General features: G+C 48.7%; 1 protein-coding gene across 1 annotated transcript in view; it reads right to left on the reverse strand.

Annotated features, from left to right (window-relative positions):
• Positions 1-457: 457 nt before the first annotated feature.
• The window catches only part of LOC144155143 (MARVEL domain-containing protein 1-like), a 79340-nt gene continuing 63188 nt past the window's right edge, over positions 458-16609 (reverse strand). Inside the window, exons 2-4 of the mRNA XM_077686411.1 lie at positions 9013-9177; positions 4582-4716; positions 458-1022 (exon numbers count right to left, since the gene is read on the reverse strand). Of these exons, the coding sequence (XP_077542537.1) occupies positions 906-1022; positions 4582-4716; positions 9013-9177 (417 nt within the window). The 3' untranslated portion in view covers positions 458-905. The remainder of the gene's footprint in view (positions 1023-4581; positions 4717-9012; positions 9178-16609) is intronic.

Below are 16609 nucleotides of genomic sequence, written 5' to 3' on the forward strand. Positions count from 1 at the left end.
GGCAGATGCACAACACATGATTTATAGTCTCACGCACGGCGCAAGTCGGGCACAGCGGTGAAACATCGCGGCAATAAAGGCATCTTTTACAGTGACTACTATTGAATACTTCAGGTTATCTGATACGATATATCCTTAGCATACTGTAAGAAACCTTGAAAACGTTAAAGAAAAGGCGTAATTTATTAGCTCTGAATACTTCATTGATAAATGTAAAAAAAATATTGTTGCAAATAAATTACGTCTTCGGAAAAGGAGACCATTGCGTTAAAGTAACCGATAAACTACCGCGCTACTTTCCTTGCGACTTTTCGTTGCCGCGTCAGCGGGTATAGCCAGTCACACACGCACCAGTCACGCTCATCCCATTCAAACCCGAGTGAATGCAACCAGCACGCTGTGGCTGAAAGATGCCGTGCATCGTAGGTTTGCAGAGTGAAACACAACCCCAGGAGGATTTCAAGCAGTATTCGATCTTTAATAATCTGTTCGAGAGCGCGCGCATCATACAGCGCGCCAAAATGTCAGTGAGGTTGTTATAGGCTTAAGGAAAAACAAAGGGATGCGATGTACACGTGGCGGCCGGCAGCGACCATCACGTGCAAGGTGAGTGAAAACAACTGACTCGTCGCAATAAACAGGATGACTGCGGGGAATATAGTTGCGAACTACCGAAAAAAACAAAAAAACAAACAAGCACTCAAGTAATTTTTTTTTCTTTCGGTTATTCGACTCGCGTAGATGAGGCGCTACAGACTCTGCGCTCAAGATGTGGGGCTACGCGTGGTCATGTAGGGCTCGTGAGTGCCAAGTGTCTCGTGTGCGGGCGGCAGTCGCGTCTGGCCGCTCAGAGTGGTCTCGCTTTCGGGTGAGCAGAAGAGCGCCCTCTGGCCGCGGGGCGTCACTCAGTTGGTGGGACGCGGCGGCTGCGGAGGTGGCGGAGGTGGCCTGGTCGCCTTCCAGTCCTGGAACAGCAGGAACGATCCGGCGCCGTACACGATCGCCTGCAGCAGCCCGAATACCTGCGGAGCAAGGGACAGGGCACGGTGCTGAGGGCTTCCCCAATGAAGGGGCAGAGGCCGCAGAGCTGGCGACCGGAAGCACGCTTGAAGAAATTACGCTATAGCAACGAGTTCTCAAGCCAGGGAAACAGCAGTACTTAGGACCCACTTGGAACTGGCTAGGAAAGTTCCTTAAAAAATTCCGAGCCCATTGCTACAGCAGCGTGGGGATCAGTGTACTCAACAACGACAGTTGTTGAAGCTGATGAACTAATTAATGACGCAGCACAACGGATAAAATAAAACAAGTAGCATAATTGCACAAAACAATAAACGTAGCCGCAAAGTATTGCTTATTAGATGCTTATTATAACGTCTTGGTTACTATAGAAGACCTTTAGGGATTGGCATTAATCATCCATAGTTACCGAGCCTTGCGAAAGTGCTGAAACGAATCACCACGATTTTGTAGTGATTTAAAGGGTGACGCAAATGCAGGCTACAGATTTGGGGCCGTATTCTGGAGGGGGGCCTCCTCCCCTCCATTTGCTCCCTCCACTCGGCTGAGGGGAGGATTCCGCAATGCTTACGCGTGAAGAAATCGATTTCAAGGATCTCCTCCATGTAGGAGGCTTGAGTGGAGGAGGGAATCTGAATACCAGGGACAGAAACGTAAATTGGGTTTTATTAGAGGTGTGCGATAATCGAATTCGGACCTTCAAATAGTAAAAGCTAGCTGCGAATATACTCTAATGTTTTCGAGCAAGAATATATCTTATTCAGTGCGTATAGAGTTTTTAAAACATACCTACAAATGAAAAGATAACATAAGAAGTCAGGAATTAACAAATCTGAATGTTCATATACTAACGCTTGATAAGGAAAATATACAAAATCAAAAATAAAAGCTGAAAGATAAACATAATAAAATAATAAAAGATAAATAATAAAATGATAAAAATAAAAGATGGAAATAAAATCAAAGACGAAAATTTGGAATACATTGCAATGAAGAAATACTGGCTTCTCAAAATGCTGTGAATACAGGAAGCATATTTGACTGGCTGCAGTTTTTTTAAGCATTGAAAAGAGCCTTTAATCATTGAAAATGTTGATATGATCAGTACTTTCTTGCAAGCATTGCCAACAGGGGATAACTCTCGACTCTTCGGTAATGCTGCTATGTCTACAGGAAACCTAATCTCGGTTGATAAATTTTACACAAGTTACGCTTAATTTCAGCTAACATACGCCAGAGTTAGTTTACACTTGTGCCCCGCGAAAAGGCTTCTTTGCACAGCTAAATCGTCGTGCAAAAAAGCCAACCCAGGAAAACATGCCTCGCGGTGAAGCTTGGAAGTTCGCATGTCGTGGGGCGCAGCCAACTTCATTTGTTGTATTCTTAATTAGTAAATTTCGGATATTCAAACACTCCGAATACTTCAGGCGGTAAAACTGCGCTGCGAATCAAATCGAATAGCAGACAATATTGGCGAGGTATTCGCAGTATCAAATATTCGTACACCTCTAGTTTTTATGAGTCCGGTAGCCCGCACCACTCAAATGACGGTTCAAGTATACTCCCTACCAAACACGCACCGGCTACACCACGACTGGCGATATCGCAGCATATTGGACGCACTAAGGGGAACACAAGGTCCTGTGACTTCTTCAAAGCTTGTTTCTCTGCCACCGATGTCGCAAGTAACCGCAATGCCTCAAGGAAGGAAGGTCTTTAAATATTTGTCTGATGTTAATTAAGTTTTTAAACCTAATTTCCTATCATGCATAATCAAAACTGGCGCAATACACCAGCCATCACCATTTCCTTTAATTGATTTGACGGTTATTCTGGCCTGCACGTTTTAATACCTATGTTATCTACTTTTGTTTGGCGCTGTTTGCCCCAGCTGGCTTTGCGCTGAAAAAATCCAACCATCATCATCGCAAGGATCCACTCACTACCGGCCGCCGTCCGGCATGGCCGCCGACTCTGGACATGCCAGGCACTGGTAGACATTGGAGGTAAACACCGGCCTTGGAGATTCCCACAAGGCATGACGAGTAGATTTGCCCAAAGGACACAAAGTTCGACACGCTGCTCACACCATCACCACACCTCGTGGGAAGTATGCTTACAAGGCTTAACTACGGACTGATCACTTCCATTTCCCCCACAACCCCTTTCCCCCAGAGACCGTAACGCCATCCCCACAAAATAAATTTGTTCCTTTGTCCCACAAAATAAACTTCTGGTTCATTGGCGGACGTGCCTTTGTGAGACCCCACGATAAGCGGGGACGTCCGCAAGGTATATTCTTGTTTTGCCTTTACTGACGCCTACTGTCGGTGGGAGAGGGAGAGTCGTGCTTAGGCATGCGCTCTACCGATATCGCCTCTCAGAGCTGCTTTCTTGTGACATTTCAATGCGAAAGCATTAAATGGCCTGTTGAACCAAAGAGTCGCCGTGCGCACCGGTGCGGTGTTCTGCCGCACGACTTGACTAAAGGTGGGCGTACGGAATGCGTTGTGGCCGAAACCCAAACGGCGGTGTGCACATCGAATCCCAGAGTAACATGTGGGCCCGAAGGTAGGGCGGGAGGGGCGACAAAACTGCAGAAACGTAAGGCCAAGGAGCGCCGCAACGATGGGCAGAAAGACGCACACCTGAGCGACTTTGTTCTCGCTTTTAGTGTTTCGCGTTTAACTTCTCCGTGGCAGGACAAAGTAACATGTTTTGGATTATCTTAGTCCTCCGCATATACAGTTATGTCGAGCCAGCGCACACGCAAAGCCAGTGATTACTTCCTGGATTGCACGACTCCCAGATTACATATGCAATGTTTCTTCGTCGTTTCTGAAGTGCTGTATTATTGTAGCTCTGTAGTATATAGGTCATGTAGTTTGAATTTCTCACGACGGCGCACACGCCACTTTTTCTAGTTTTTAAGGAAAGCGGGGGCGGGTAGGGGGAGGGGGGTGATTCAATGATACGGGCAGTGTTAATCTGGCGAGACGCATGAATTTCTACGCAAACATGTTATCAGTCGGGATATACCGAAACGTGTGATAAAATTAGTGGCCAGCCGTAACAAAGGAGAATAACTTACTTTTTTTTTCCATTCTCGAAGAATAACGTTTGAACCAACGAAGCCAATTCGATCATGTATCCATGACATGATAAAGAGTGCTCGGCCGGTGGTTAAAAAGGAAATACCTCATTATGTTTCACCCAGGTATCCTTCAATTTGAGCGTATTCGCATGCCTTTTAATCCTGCGCAATCGAACTCGATGTGTTTCGGGGGTAGCGAAATATCAGTCAGTTCGAGACGTAGCGTTTATTTTGGCTGGTGGTACAAATCAAGCAAAGCACTTCGACGCTTTCGGTAAAGATTGTCAACAATGACTGATGCATTGTCTATTCTTTATTTTAACGTCGGCGTTTTGTAATGTCCGTTTTAGTCTTAAACTTCCTTATTTGGGGATGCATTGGGTCACCCATGAAAATATTTCCCACTCGAAGCTTACGCAAAGCCACGCAACTCGAGCTAAGCGAGAGAGGGCGCAGGAGGTACTCACGCCGGCGGCGATGTACTGGCCGTTGAGGGCGCTGAACATGACGGGCCAGCCGTCGTAGTAGCTGGACTGGGACACCAGCTGCGTTACCGACGCAATGATGTACAGGACCACAGCTGTCACGGTGAACGCCAGCTCCTGCGGTGGTCGGCACATGTGAGCGATTCAACTTCCTTCAAGTGCGCAGTGGTGGATGTTCACAGACCGCGAAAAACGAGAAGGATGCCCTGCAATAAACTTGGTGCACTGAGCTTATACTTTTTTGGTGATCCACGCGGGCAGTGGCATACATTATGCTCGCCCATGCCTGCTTATCACATTTTCTAACATGGTGAGGAGCGGTATCTTAGGTATTTGTATCTTTTGTCACTGACGTCATAAGCAGCAAAGACCCGTGGCAGCGTGGCTAGACTACTATCGGAATCCACCTTCGTGCTCTGAAGAGATTTCCACCGGTACACGCTCTGCTGCCCAGGTGTGCACTCGGTAGTGCTTTTGGAACAGACATTACTTAGTGTCAAGGCAGTTCGGTATAGTAGCTCCATCAGTCCATATCAACATGGGTTGTCAGGCACATAGGCTGTCGGCTGGAAAGTGCAAAAATATGCCTTTAATCTCAGTTTAAAGACGACATTTCTATAGCTTCGAGAACGGGAGGAAAGTCGTTCGTGTCCAGCATTTCGCGTTACTGGCATGACTTTTTAGCAATGAAGAGTTCTTGGGTGTCCTGCAAAGCTTACCTTCACAGTTTGCATTAAATGTAGAACCTCACATTATGTTCAAAACCCACGTCTAGGTTCTACCACATGCGAGAGAGGTAGAAGCCTGCAGAAAGTTTTGAGGACCTATTACACAACAGACCCAGAGATTTCGACAAAGTTCTCCTTATTAGTTAGTATTCAAGGTAAAAGCCTCACGTATGCCATTCATACAGTATGCACAAACTAGCGACTAAAAAAATGGTTCCACTAAGTTCCTGAGAGGAGTGCCAACGGTTCAAAATGCCAAGCATGTTCTAACTGTGATTGAAGACATTTACCTAGAGGAATGAAAATATGCGTGGTCTTGAATTATTGTAGAAGCCAAGCGTAAAGTAATTTGTTTCAAAGTAGATGAAAGGCGTACGGCCATTTTCAGCAATCACAGACTTTCTATTGAAACCAACGTGTAACGAGGAAGCGCGTTTGTGTTCGCAAAGCGGCGTGAAATTTCAAAGCATTTGTCGCCTCTGTTCGGAAATATGAAACTACGTGCTCTTCATGCTGGGCGTGATGGTTGATGTTGGGCTTCTCCTCTGGACCGGCAGCTTAATGGAGCGAGGAAGGAGCGAACTAGTAAGCGCTGTGCTCACGCTCAGACTCGCTTCATTTGAGACAAGACTTGCAGATGACCACCCGTTGCGAGCATTCGTTTACTTGACTGTGCCTGTAATGCTTCCTGTTCACTCGCAAACCTCTTGTGCATGTCGCGAGTATATATTGCAAAGGCAGGTTTGAGTGCCACCATAGAGTACAACCGATGTTGGAGCGTGTGAATTTGACACTAAAACGTTCTGGATCCGGATACTGTCTCATCGAATTTTAAAATAAATCCTTGTTTAATAAAACATTTTCCTCCTTCAATTGATGGCGTGCCCCTGTGAAGTGTGGCTGTTTTCTACCTGGGTAATTCTGAAAAAAAAAAATCGCCGTTGATTGGCTCTAATGTACGGCTCCAGTCAATCAGACACGACTGTTTTGTTATCCCGTAGAATTGCCAGAGTGGAAAATAGCTGCCCACTAACGCTCAGCGACACGAAAAAAGCGTGCAACAGGCGGCTGAGTGCGCCCCCTGGAGGTGAACTCGGGCGACGCCTCTCTCCCCGAGTGTATCATCGGCATAAGTGGTGGCGTTTATGCATTGTGCCCGAGCAATGAACCGCGTAAACACATCCAGTCGGGGCGAGCGCACGCGTGGCCTTGCCGCCCCGAAAAGGTGGCCGACTGGCGATGCGTGACGCGGCACGGGTGAGGGTCACGCGCTCTGCCCCCACCTTTCCGAGCGGCACACGCGGAAGGGCTCTTTCTCGCTCATTCCGAGGGGGACCAGGGTGCCCTTTTCCCCCGTCCGATTAATGATGCGGGGACATTTGAGATGCGCATACAGCCCTGCCTTCGGAAATGCATGCAGGCGCCAGAGCCAGACGGAATTCTTCACTCAGCGCATGGGAAACAGTGACGCCTTCCCTCCGGATCTCACGGTGGAAAACGCGCGTGACGTCCGCATTTTGGGAAAATGCACCTAATTTGAGCTCCGCGGGTCAGACCTCGAAGGCGTTTTGCGCTAAGTATCCACGCAATCTTGGTATTTAAGGAGGTTACTGAAATTAAGGTAAAGGTTTGCACAGCCCCTGGCACCCAATAATAACGGGCTCAGCATATACCTAGCACTTAAAAGGCAAGGAAGAAAAAGCCCATTTTGACACCTTTCGAGTTTTACGCGCTGAAGTTCGAAAAATTCTCGGAAATGAGGCGGCTGCACTGGAGAGCGGCGCGCCTGGTTAATTTAACGTGCACCGAAACACACACAAAACGTGCACGAGTAATGACTGCATCGACGTTAAATCCCAAACTTATTTTCGTTTTAACCGGAACGAATCCACCGCGTAGGCACAAAGTTATTTTTTTTTCCTTTTTTTTTTTTTTCTCGTAGGCTAATTTGTGCTCCCTCTCGTCCAGAGCTACCGGGCATCGACTCAGCACGATCCTTTCATAACGAGTCGCAAGAAGCGCCACTCAAAATAGCGGGTAAAAAACAGTCCCGTCGTGCGGGGTTGACACCGTGGCCTTGGCTTATGCAGACCATGAAGGACAGCCAATGATGTAGAACCGCGCCGTCTCAAGGGGCCGAACCCAAGCGGCGCGAACTGAGAAACTTCGCCAGAAAGGGCGTCACATGCCAGAATCGATTGCACGGTTACGCTAATGCCGTCTGGTTAAGAAGAAAACAAAACAGCACGTCTCAGCGCTTCGCCCATTTCATAAATTGCTACCGTGGCCCGGGGAGTAATATGTTTGACTTCATGGTTCGCGGCGCTCGCGCCGAAGCTTGGTGATTGGAAGTTTTGTTGACAGGACAATGTCGCGCCAAGGCCACCGGGAGCGTGGAGGAAGACCAGGAATGATTGCCTGCCGATTCCCCGCCATGTGCTGCGCCGAAGGAAAATACAGCGACGTCCCAAACGGCCTGGGTAAACAAGACGGTTTGTCAGAGACGGCTCCGTGGTGCAGCGTACACTATAGGAAGCTAGAGCTGCGTAGTGAAAACATGCGGGCCTTGAGAGTGCGACACGTACCTACTGTACGTGTCTCGCTGGCACCCTATTCGACCCTAGAAGGACTCGGCGCGTCGGGATGATGCTCGGAACAGCGCCATCCCTATATGCATCGCTTTGAACGAGAGCTCTGTTTGCGTGGATGTGACGATTAACAAGTGAACTGAGACGGGCTAGTTGGTGCATGATGCTACTTAGAAAAAACAGCGCCAAAAAACGGTACGACAGGGAGTAAAGACAAACACTGCGCTCTACGCATAAAAAGACGAACTCAAAGAAACCGTGAAAATTTGTTCGTATCATCAGAAATTCGTGTTAAGGGGAGGTTTTTTGCATTGTGGATGTTACAAGAGAGCAAAAATTTTGTTCGTCTTAACCATAGCGTTCGTCTCACCCAAGTTCGTCTTAACCGGAGTTTACTGTATACCCTTATGGGGCTCCGTATGTACGCTGTACAAAGGGACTGTGCTACGGCAGTTGGCCGTTTTTGTTAAGAAGGCTTCCCGGACTAAACTCTTCGTCCAGCTCTTCACTCCAGCACCAAGTTACCCGTGAGTGCTACCGAGGAACGCGCTCTTGGACTCGTATATCTGGTGCGATAGATAAGGCGGCGAAACTTGTGCGGGGGAGATTTAACTCCAGGATTTAAGATGCGGAACACGGAATACGGATTTATTTCCAGCACGCCTGCGCGCTTGCTGTGTGCTTGCTGCCTTCCAACTTTTTAATGCGTAAGCTTGTTTAGGCGACTGTCGGCGTCTATCCGTCCGTAAGGTGTGACACCATGCTTCACGTGTAATAAGAGACCCTCTATTGAATGAAAGCCCTGTATTAAGAGGCCCCCCAGAGCAAAAGTACGTAGACGTGTTGTGCAGGTACGCGTCCCTGGGAGGAGTGCTTACACACTATACGCGGCAATTCTCACTCGGTAGTTTCTGCAAAACAATTTTAACGAATTCTGGCTCCAACCACGAAAGGAGACCATGAGCCCCGAAAACGGGAAGACTCAGCACGTAGTGTGCCGTGCCCTGCTTTGCAACGGTCGAACTTTGCTTCTAGTTGTACGCCGGCGACTATAGCAGCGCGCGCGGCCCCAGAGGGCAGAATGTGCGTGTACTCACGCCCAGCAGCCAGGGCAGCGCCGACAGGGCCGTGTTGACGCCCAGCACGTAGATGATGCAGAGCAGCACGGTGATGATGTAGCAGAGCGCGGCCACGAACAGGAAGAACCGGGCGTAGCCGATCAGCGCCGGGGAGCCGCAGCCCAGGCAGATCATGCCGAACAGCTGCGCACACAACGCCCGCCACGCACGGTGTAAGCGCACGCCGAATGAACGCTCCACACGCGAGATCAATGCCCGCTGCACGTTCATCCATTGCGGCGTCAAATTACCCCTGCTCTACTTGGCAGACTCAAATGTTTTCACCACCACTACCACCTCCGTCTGTCCGTTCATGCCTCTGTGCTCCCTTTGTCTATGTGCACGTATTTTAGTCGTAGGAACAGAGTAGGGTTCTAAGTTTTGGACCAAAAGTTGTCAGGGTTACATTCGACAGGCAAACAAGTAACCTGGAAGTTTTGCGCGATTAGTTTATCCGGGCGCAACTTGCGTCCCCCCCCCCCCCCCCCCTTCCCATTTAATAAGAACCGTCCACTCCTAAATGCGCCTTAAAGCCCGCTTCGCCACACTGCACCCTAACGCCCCATGGACTTCCACCAACGAAGCAAAGTCGGTGAATGACGGGGATCAGCATACCTGATATTTTCAAAGATGTCGTAATCTAGCGCTGTACGCATTGCGCTATGCGAGCACCACGTTTCCCATTGGTAGCGCGGACAGCATTTTTGAGCCCCACTCCGTTCCTCTGTTGGTCGCAGTGTTTAGTTGTTCGGGAGCGTTGCTGGAGCAGCAGACCCGCGCAACGTATACAGTGAATAGGCAGCCTTCCTGCTTTTAGCAAGCTTCATCGTCTTTTATGCATATACATAAACAAGCACCTGAGAAAACCTATTCAAGAGGGTTGAGCAGCTCAGCGAAACTGAGACGCCTCAAGTGCTCAGTTTCGCGAGATTTTCTTCGTTTTCTCACCGCTCGTCCGAGAAGCTCTGCGCTGCTTCTCTTTTGTGAATGTGTAGAGGCATTTGTTAATTAAATCATAAGGACACCTCTTGGCTTTCAGTTAACTTCTTGCGGATATATTTTAAGAGATAACGGAGTCAACTCGGTCTTTTTTAATGGTCTCTGTTTGCCGGCAGTTGTTTGAAGATGAGGATATATTTCTACCGCCTTTATTTATCTCATAACCGATGAACCGCGCCATTGATAGGTTAGGCGGCTGCAATACGTCTGTAAGTCACGGATTTCACCACAGAATTGTTCCGTAAAATCTCGATGTGAGCGAAGGTAGAATTCTTTGTTTGAATTCAACATCCGGGAAAAGGGGGATTTTGATTTCTTTCGAGTAACGGGTATTCGTTTACGGAGCCGTAAATAATTAGAAAAAGAATACGAAAAAGAAAGGTGTAAGGAAATTAGGGGTACGATCACATAGTAGCGCAGCGAATATCAGTCAGCTGAAGCTACCACAAACTGAAATTATTGGTTTCTTTGAACAGGTTGTTTGTTTACTCGCAAGTGTTTACTGATTGAAGATGATATACCAAACTTATTTATTTTATTATCCCTTCATCAAGCTTTGGTCAATGCCCCTCTCCTCTGTGCGTATGTTTGCGCAGTGACAAGGGTCTTGATTTTGTTTGTTAACATTGTTCCGTTGATTGATTGATATTTATTAGCCCTTGTTTCGAACCTTGGCCAATTCAACTTTGTGCTGCTACACGTATGTATGTATGTATGTATGTATGTATGTATGTATGTATGTATGTATGTATGTATGTATGTATGTATGTATGTATGTATGTATGTATGTATGTATGTATGTATGTATGCACGCATGCATGTATGTATGTATGTATGTATGTATGTATGTATGCATGTATGTATGTATGTATGCGCATGTACAGGTCCACGCAGAAGTAAACGGAGCACGGGAGCGGTGGCCGCATTGCATCGCTGCTCCGCGTAGGAGCGCCGGTGGGAACCAAGGAGCGGCGTTCGATGGGTTTATTCGTGCTGCCCCCGCCGCCCTATCTGATATGTTTGATCGCGCTCGGCTGGCGTGTCAGACTGAGTGTGACAGATTTCAAACACTAGCGCTAGGCATACAGTGGCGCTGGCTATTTTACCGCTCACAGCCGTCAGCGGCGACTGAATCTGCCGCTGTTGGTATCGAGGAAGCTACGCGTGCTCGGAAACGTGCCTTGTTGTGCTCCATAAATTACAACCATCAATGTCTTGTTCAAAGGCTGCTATCCAGTATCTCCTGGTGTAAGTTTCAAGACATTATAAAGCGACAACAAAATACGGGCACTTTGTATTTCTTTTTCATCAGAACAGTCCTGAACGAGAGAAGTGACAGCCGTAACTTGGGAATTAACAAGGCAACACCAAATAAAAGAACAGCCACAGAAGCGGGAGTGTTTCTTTTATAACGATAGGCGCTCTAGAGATTCGCACCCAGCTCTTGTTTTCTATATTCTTCGGCATATTTTGTTGCCGCTTCACAATGTCGTCTATCGTGAAGGCAAGCCACGAGATATCGGATAGTCAGGCAATACTACGCCGTCTGTGCAAAAGAATTCGATGTTTTCGGTTTATGGAGCGCCACAAGGCACATTTCCGGGCGCACGTAGCTTCCTCGATACCAACAGCGGCAGATTCAGTCGCCGTTGATGGCTGTGAGCGGCGTATAACCAGCACCACAGTATACTTAGCGCTTCCCTTTGAAAACTTTCACGTCCAGTCTGACACGCCAGCAGAGCGCGGGTTAGTCATATCGGATAGGGCGGCGGGAGCAGCAAAAATACACCCCTCGAACGCCGCTCCATGGTTCCCGTCGGCGTTCCTACGCGGCGCAGCGATGCAATTCGGCCTATTCGGCCACCGCTCCCGTGTTCCGTTTACTTCTGCGCGGACCTGTATGTATGTATGTATGTATGTATGTATGTATGTATGTGTGTATGTATATTTGTATGTATGTATGTATGTATGCATGTACATGTATGCATGTACGTATGCAAAAATGTACGTATGCATGTATGTAAGTTAACATTAAAGATACTCAAGTGGTAGTATGCCTCCACTTCGTATGCCTCGTATGCCTCCACTACGGCGTGCTTCATAACCCGAATGTAGTTTACTTTCGGGGCGTAAACCCAGTTTGATATATTGCCCGCACAGCATCAGAGACATCTCGAAAGTCGACTTAGACTTTTCAGCGCCCTCCCTGCGCTCGACAAATGTCCGCAAACACTTCACCAGTGCTTTGGTGCCCCGTGAAAAGAGTCATGTCACTTCATTCCACAGAGAGCTCCACCGAAGGGCGCGAAGAGATGAAAATCTCTCTGTGCAAAGTTCGGCGAGCAGGGAGGATGCGAAAAGCACCCGCAGCGCAGTCTGCCCTGTTTCTCCAACGTCTTCCATGGTGTCACGTTTTAGACCCTAGGTAAACTCTTTCGGCACACTCTTCGCGGGTGCTTTGCAGTGCCGGAGAATGTCCGACGGTACGGTGGGACGAGCTCTGTTCTTCATTCACTACAACAGCGACATGACGTTCTCCGCGTATCAGGTGATCAACTTTTCATTCCGACAGGAGTTGTTCAAATGCATCCATTGCGAAGTGCAGTGTGTCGAACTTTTCACTTCGTTATGGACAACTCGCGCGCCGATCTAAATGACATTCGGGCGTTATCATATGCTTTTTTAGCTTCTCACCACTAAACACACACACACACACACACACACACACACACACACACACACACACACACACACACACACACACACACACACACGCGCGCGCGCGCGCGCGCGCATGCACGCACGCACGCACGCACGCACGCACGCACGCACGCACGCACGCACGCACGCACACACACGCACGCACGCACTTAATAAAGGCTCTTTCCTAATGTTGTCAAAGGAAGCCGCACAGGAAGCGCTGTTATTGCGTGAGTGCCCTTATAAAATCAGGCCACTGGGCCAGCGACCATTCCTCCCCTCCAACAATACTTGCCGTGCAGCTTCCACAGGGCCTCCAAAACTTGTGGTGGCATCGCGGTTATTTCTTTTACTCTGACTCGTTATATGAAAGACTAGGAGTGGGATGGTCCCGTTCTGCATCAACACGTGCTATCCTCACTGCGGTCAGAAACCGACAAGAGAGGAGGCGAGGGATCCGCTAATTAGCGCAAACAATAATTCCGGCGGCCTACGGCGAGTGCACATGCGTCCACTGATGCGCACTCTAATACGTGTGGGGCAAGCTCCACGACGAACCTCACACGAATGAAGAAGCAAAAACAAAAACAAATAAGCGGAAAACATACATGGATCAAACTTAAGTTCACGGAGCTCAAATAGTGCGATTGTCTTGGTACACGTATACGATCCCCGGAGTGAAACACCTGATTGTATGTGTGCGAACTCGTGTTTCTGTGTTCGTGTTTTAGTTGCCGCTTGTTGTGCATACGTTCACGAAACAATAAATGAACACTACGCGGTCTGGGAGCCCTACCTATATATGCTCCAGTTGGACCACAAAAGGTGGCGGCAAACTTCATAAGTCCACCGCTGAATATAGATCAAACAACAGTTAGGACACTTAAGCCACGCGGGACCAGAAGCTCCACAAAAAACATGTGCAGCCGCAGCTGTGGCATATTCCATTGGTGATGAACGAGTTCTCAGCCTGTGTTCTTTTTTTAACTTAGTAAGAGTACGCAAAGGATTTGCGCTGCCACTTCCTTCTTTTTTTTTTTTCCGGAATTGTCACACACCTACGACAGTTTAGAATGGCGTTTGTTGTAAAAACTAATGGATGAGGGTATAGGGTAGCACCTCGTGTTATCTCAACGGCTACGTCAGTAGCAATTAGATTGCCTTACGAGACAGATGACCAGCTCGCGAGGCTGAGCTCCACTAACCGCGAAGAATGGTTTCGGCAGGAGAAGCGAAAGCTGGCCTGCGGCCGCACTGCGGATGAAAGCGAAGAAGAAGCACAAGCGTGCTGCGAAACTGGGGAGAGTAGGAAACAGCATGCCCAAGCAGTTCATCATGCAGAGATGCGTACGCACGACTGAGCTAGGGGAAACGGAGGCCCGTGCTCGGCTAGGAAGCCCGCCTGTCCACTCGGCAGCCGCGGCACGTCCAGCCTCTCTTCGGCTCTCGGGGGAAACGCTGGAAGCCTTTGTTTGCAAAGCCGCCGTGCACACGCAACAAAAGCTAACCACTTGGGAACTGCCCCGAGACGGGTCCTAATTGCTTTTTTTTAAATTTTAAACACATGCATGCAGCCAAAGGTATGCCTTAAAAACTATTTCGAGTGCGATGCTTTTACAGCAGATTGAGAGCTGATACTCCTATTCCTTACGATAAAGCATCACGTGTCTACAAAGAATGTTATTTTTAAAAAAAGATAGTGCGTATAGTACTATGTACACCAAGAGCACACGGCCAATAAATCCCTAGCGCTCCTGTGGTGCAGAGACGAAAAGTAGGCTCCATAGAAATCACGAGAGCCTTTACTAAGACGGGGGTGGAGGAGTTCTGAGGCGGCTGAACTGTGTAGATACACGCGCCACGCAGCTGGAAAAAAATCTGCCTGCTTGGATATACACACAAGGTGGAGGCCAATAGAAAACGGTATTTTTTATATGCTGCATTGGCTCCCAAAGAGAGAATTACGAAAAGATTTGCGCGAACGCGGACGAGCTTGGCACATGAGCATAAAAAAGTTGTCCAATTTATCAGAATATACGGAATAACACATACGCGTGGTCACGGCGTGATGAACTGGGTGGGGTAACTTAGAGCGCCGAAAACGTGGGCTTACAGCGCATTCGTCGAAATTCGGCGAAATTTTGATTTCACCATGGGGGCAAAAATTATGGCCACGTCTATGCTACGCCAGAAATGTTCCGTCATGCACAGTGAGCTAATTTCTCGCCCTGGAGTGGCGAACTAAATGCACAGAAATGTGAACGTAGATCCAGCCCAAGACTTGCATTGAAACAACAACGAAGTGACGCGCGAGGAGCACGCGTAGCGTGCGGTACGCCAGGCGCGCCTTTTGAGCGCTAGATGTGATTTCTTCCGCAACGTGAATTTTTCGCCTCAGCCAGCCAGGCGTAATACAAATCGGACAGGCGACCGGGGCACTTTCTTTCGCCCTGCCCACTGGGGCACAGGACGGGTGGCCACTGCAGCGTGCACTGCCCAGCGCCGCGCACGCGGAGATCGCGTCCGATGTGCTTGCTTATCAGAGCGACGCAGGTATTCACCCCGGCCACAAACCCTTCCTGGAGTCGCTCGTGGGCGTCAGGTGATCCCGATGGCAACCGAAGCGGTACGGAAGACGGTGCGGCCCGCAGTTATCTGCATCGGCAACCGTCTAATGAACCCCTCTCTGCGGTGGCCACACAGAGCCGCAGGAACTAAGTAACCCGACCACGCGAGGAAAGTTAGTGATGAAGATGAACGATGTACTCGAACGCTTATTTCAATAAGAAGAGAGGAAGGGGGAGCGAGAGACAGCGCTGGAATGGCCCCATCACAAGCGCGTCTGCAGGGTCAGGGAGGTCGGAGCGATTAAAGAACCGGAAAATGGAACGTTTAAAACGGCTAGTAAACGTCTGCATGCAATATCCGCTGCTGAGATATCGCTTCGAAGCGAGGGCAGTTTCTGACGTCACCGAGGGCAGCCTTCTCGCGGGGAACCCAAACAAGAAAATTTCACAGCTTTGAAAATCCGCAGGAAGTGGGAGTGCGCCTGGTTTATAGAATACATGGGTACCATCGTTAAAGGCTCAGCACTTCTGTGGTGGCACGTATGAAACGACAACGTGAGGGAGAATGACGCGCATCTGGTGAGACCGCACTCCGAAAAACGTTCGCGCGTTGCATAGCACGCCGCGGTAGGTAGTACGCACTGCATGTCGGGGTATGAAAGTTTGTTTGAATGAAATTGGACCGGATCAAAGAAACAGGCGGTACGTACGTTACAGACGAAGTGGAAGTTGTCAATGATTTGAGCCACATGCGCTTTCGTAACTGGTCGGTGTTGCATACGTAAGATGCGAAACTTTTTACGTGTTAACTGTGCAGTTTCAGTTGTGAGGGATTGAGTAGCACTATAATCGAACCCTTTCAAAAAGTTTTAAATCTAAAAATGGCCGGATTGCTCGTGGATTGGGATTTCCAAGCAACCCGCCTATAGTGCGATTCCAAAGCATGGGCCGAAAAATGAGCGGCCGTTTTTTGAGCAAGTCTCAATCGAAAGCAGTCACGCGAATCCTCTCGTTCTTTATTTAATTTCAATCTTACTGCGGCCGTTCCTGCTATAAGTGTCAACATAGGCGGATGGTCGACCCTCCAGAGCACTTCCGTAAGTCTACTTCATCCTAGTACACCCGGGTGACCTCACTGCCAGTGGAGTCTGAGCCACGGTATCACGCACGGCGCTTTGAACTGCGTAATGCCACACCGCGCCTTCCTGTTCTGAGACGAACAGTATGCACTAGAAATATCCTCATTCGCAGCATTGCTACCTTCGTGGCTCATCCGGGTGCGCTGTGGCGAAGCAGTCACAGGGGAGAAT

This window comes from Haemaphysalis longicornis, unplaced genomic scaffold (genome assembly GCF_048455015.1).
Source record: "Haemaphysalis longicornis isolate Haplotype H1 unplaced genomic scaffold, Haemaphysalis longicornis Haplotype H1 scaffold_1, whole genome shotgun sequence".
Taxonomy (NCBI): domain Eukaryota; kingdom Metazoa; phylum Arthropoda; class Arachnida; order Ixodida; family Ixodidae; genus Haemaphysalis; species Haemaphysalis longicornis.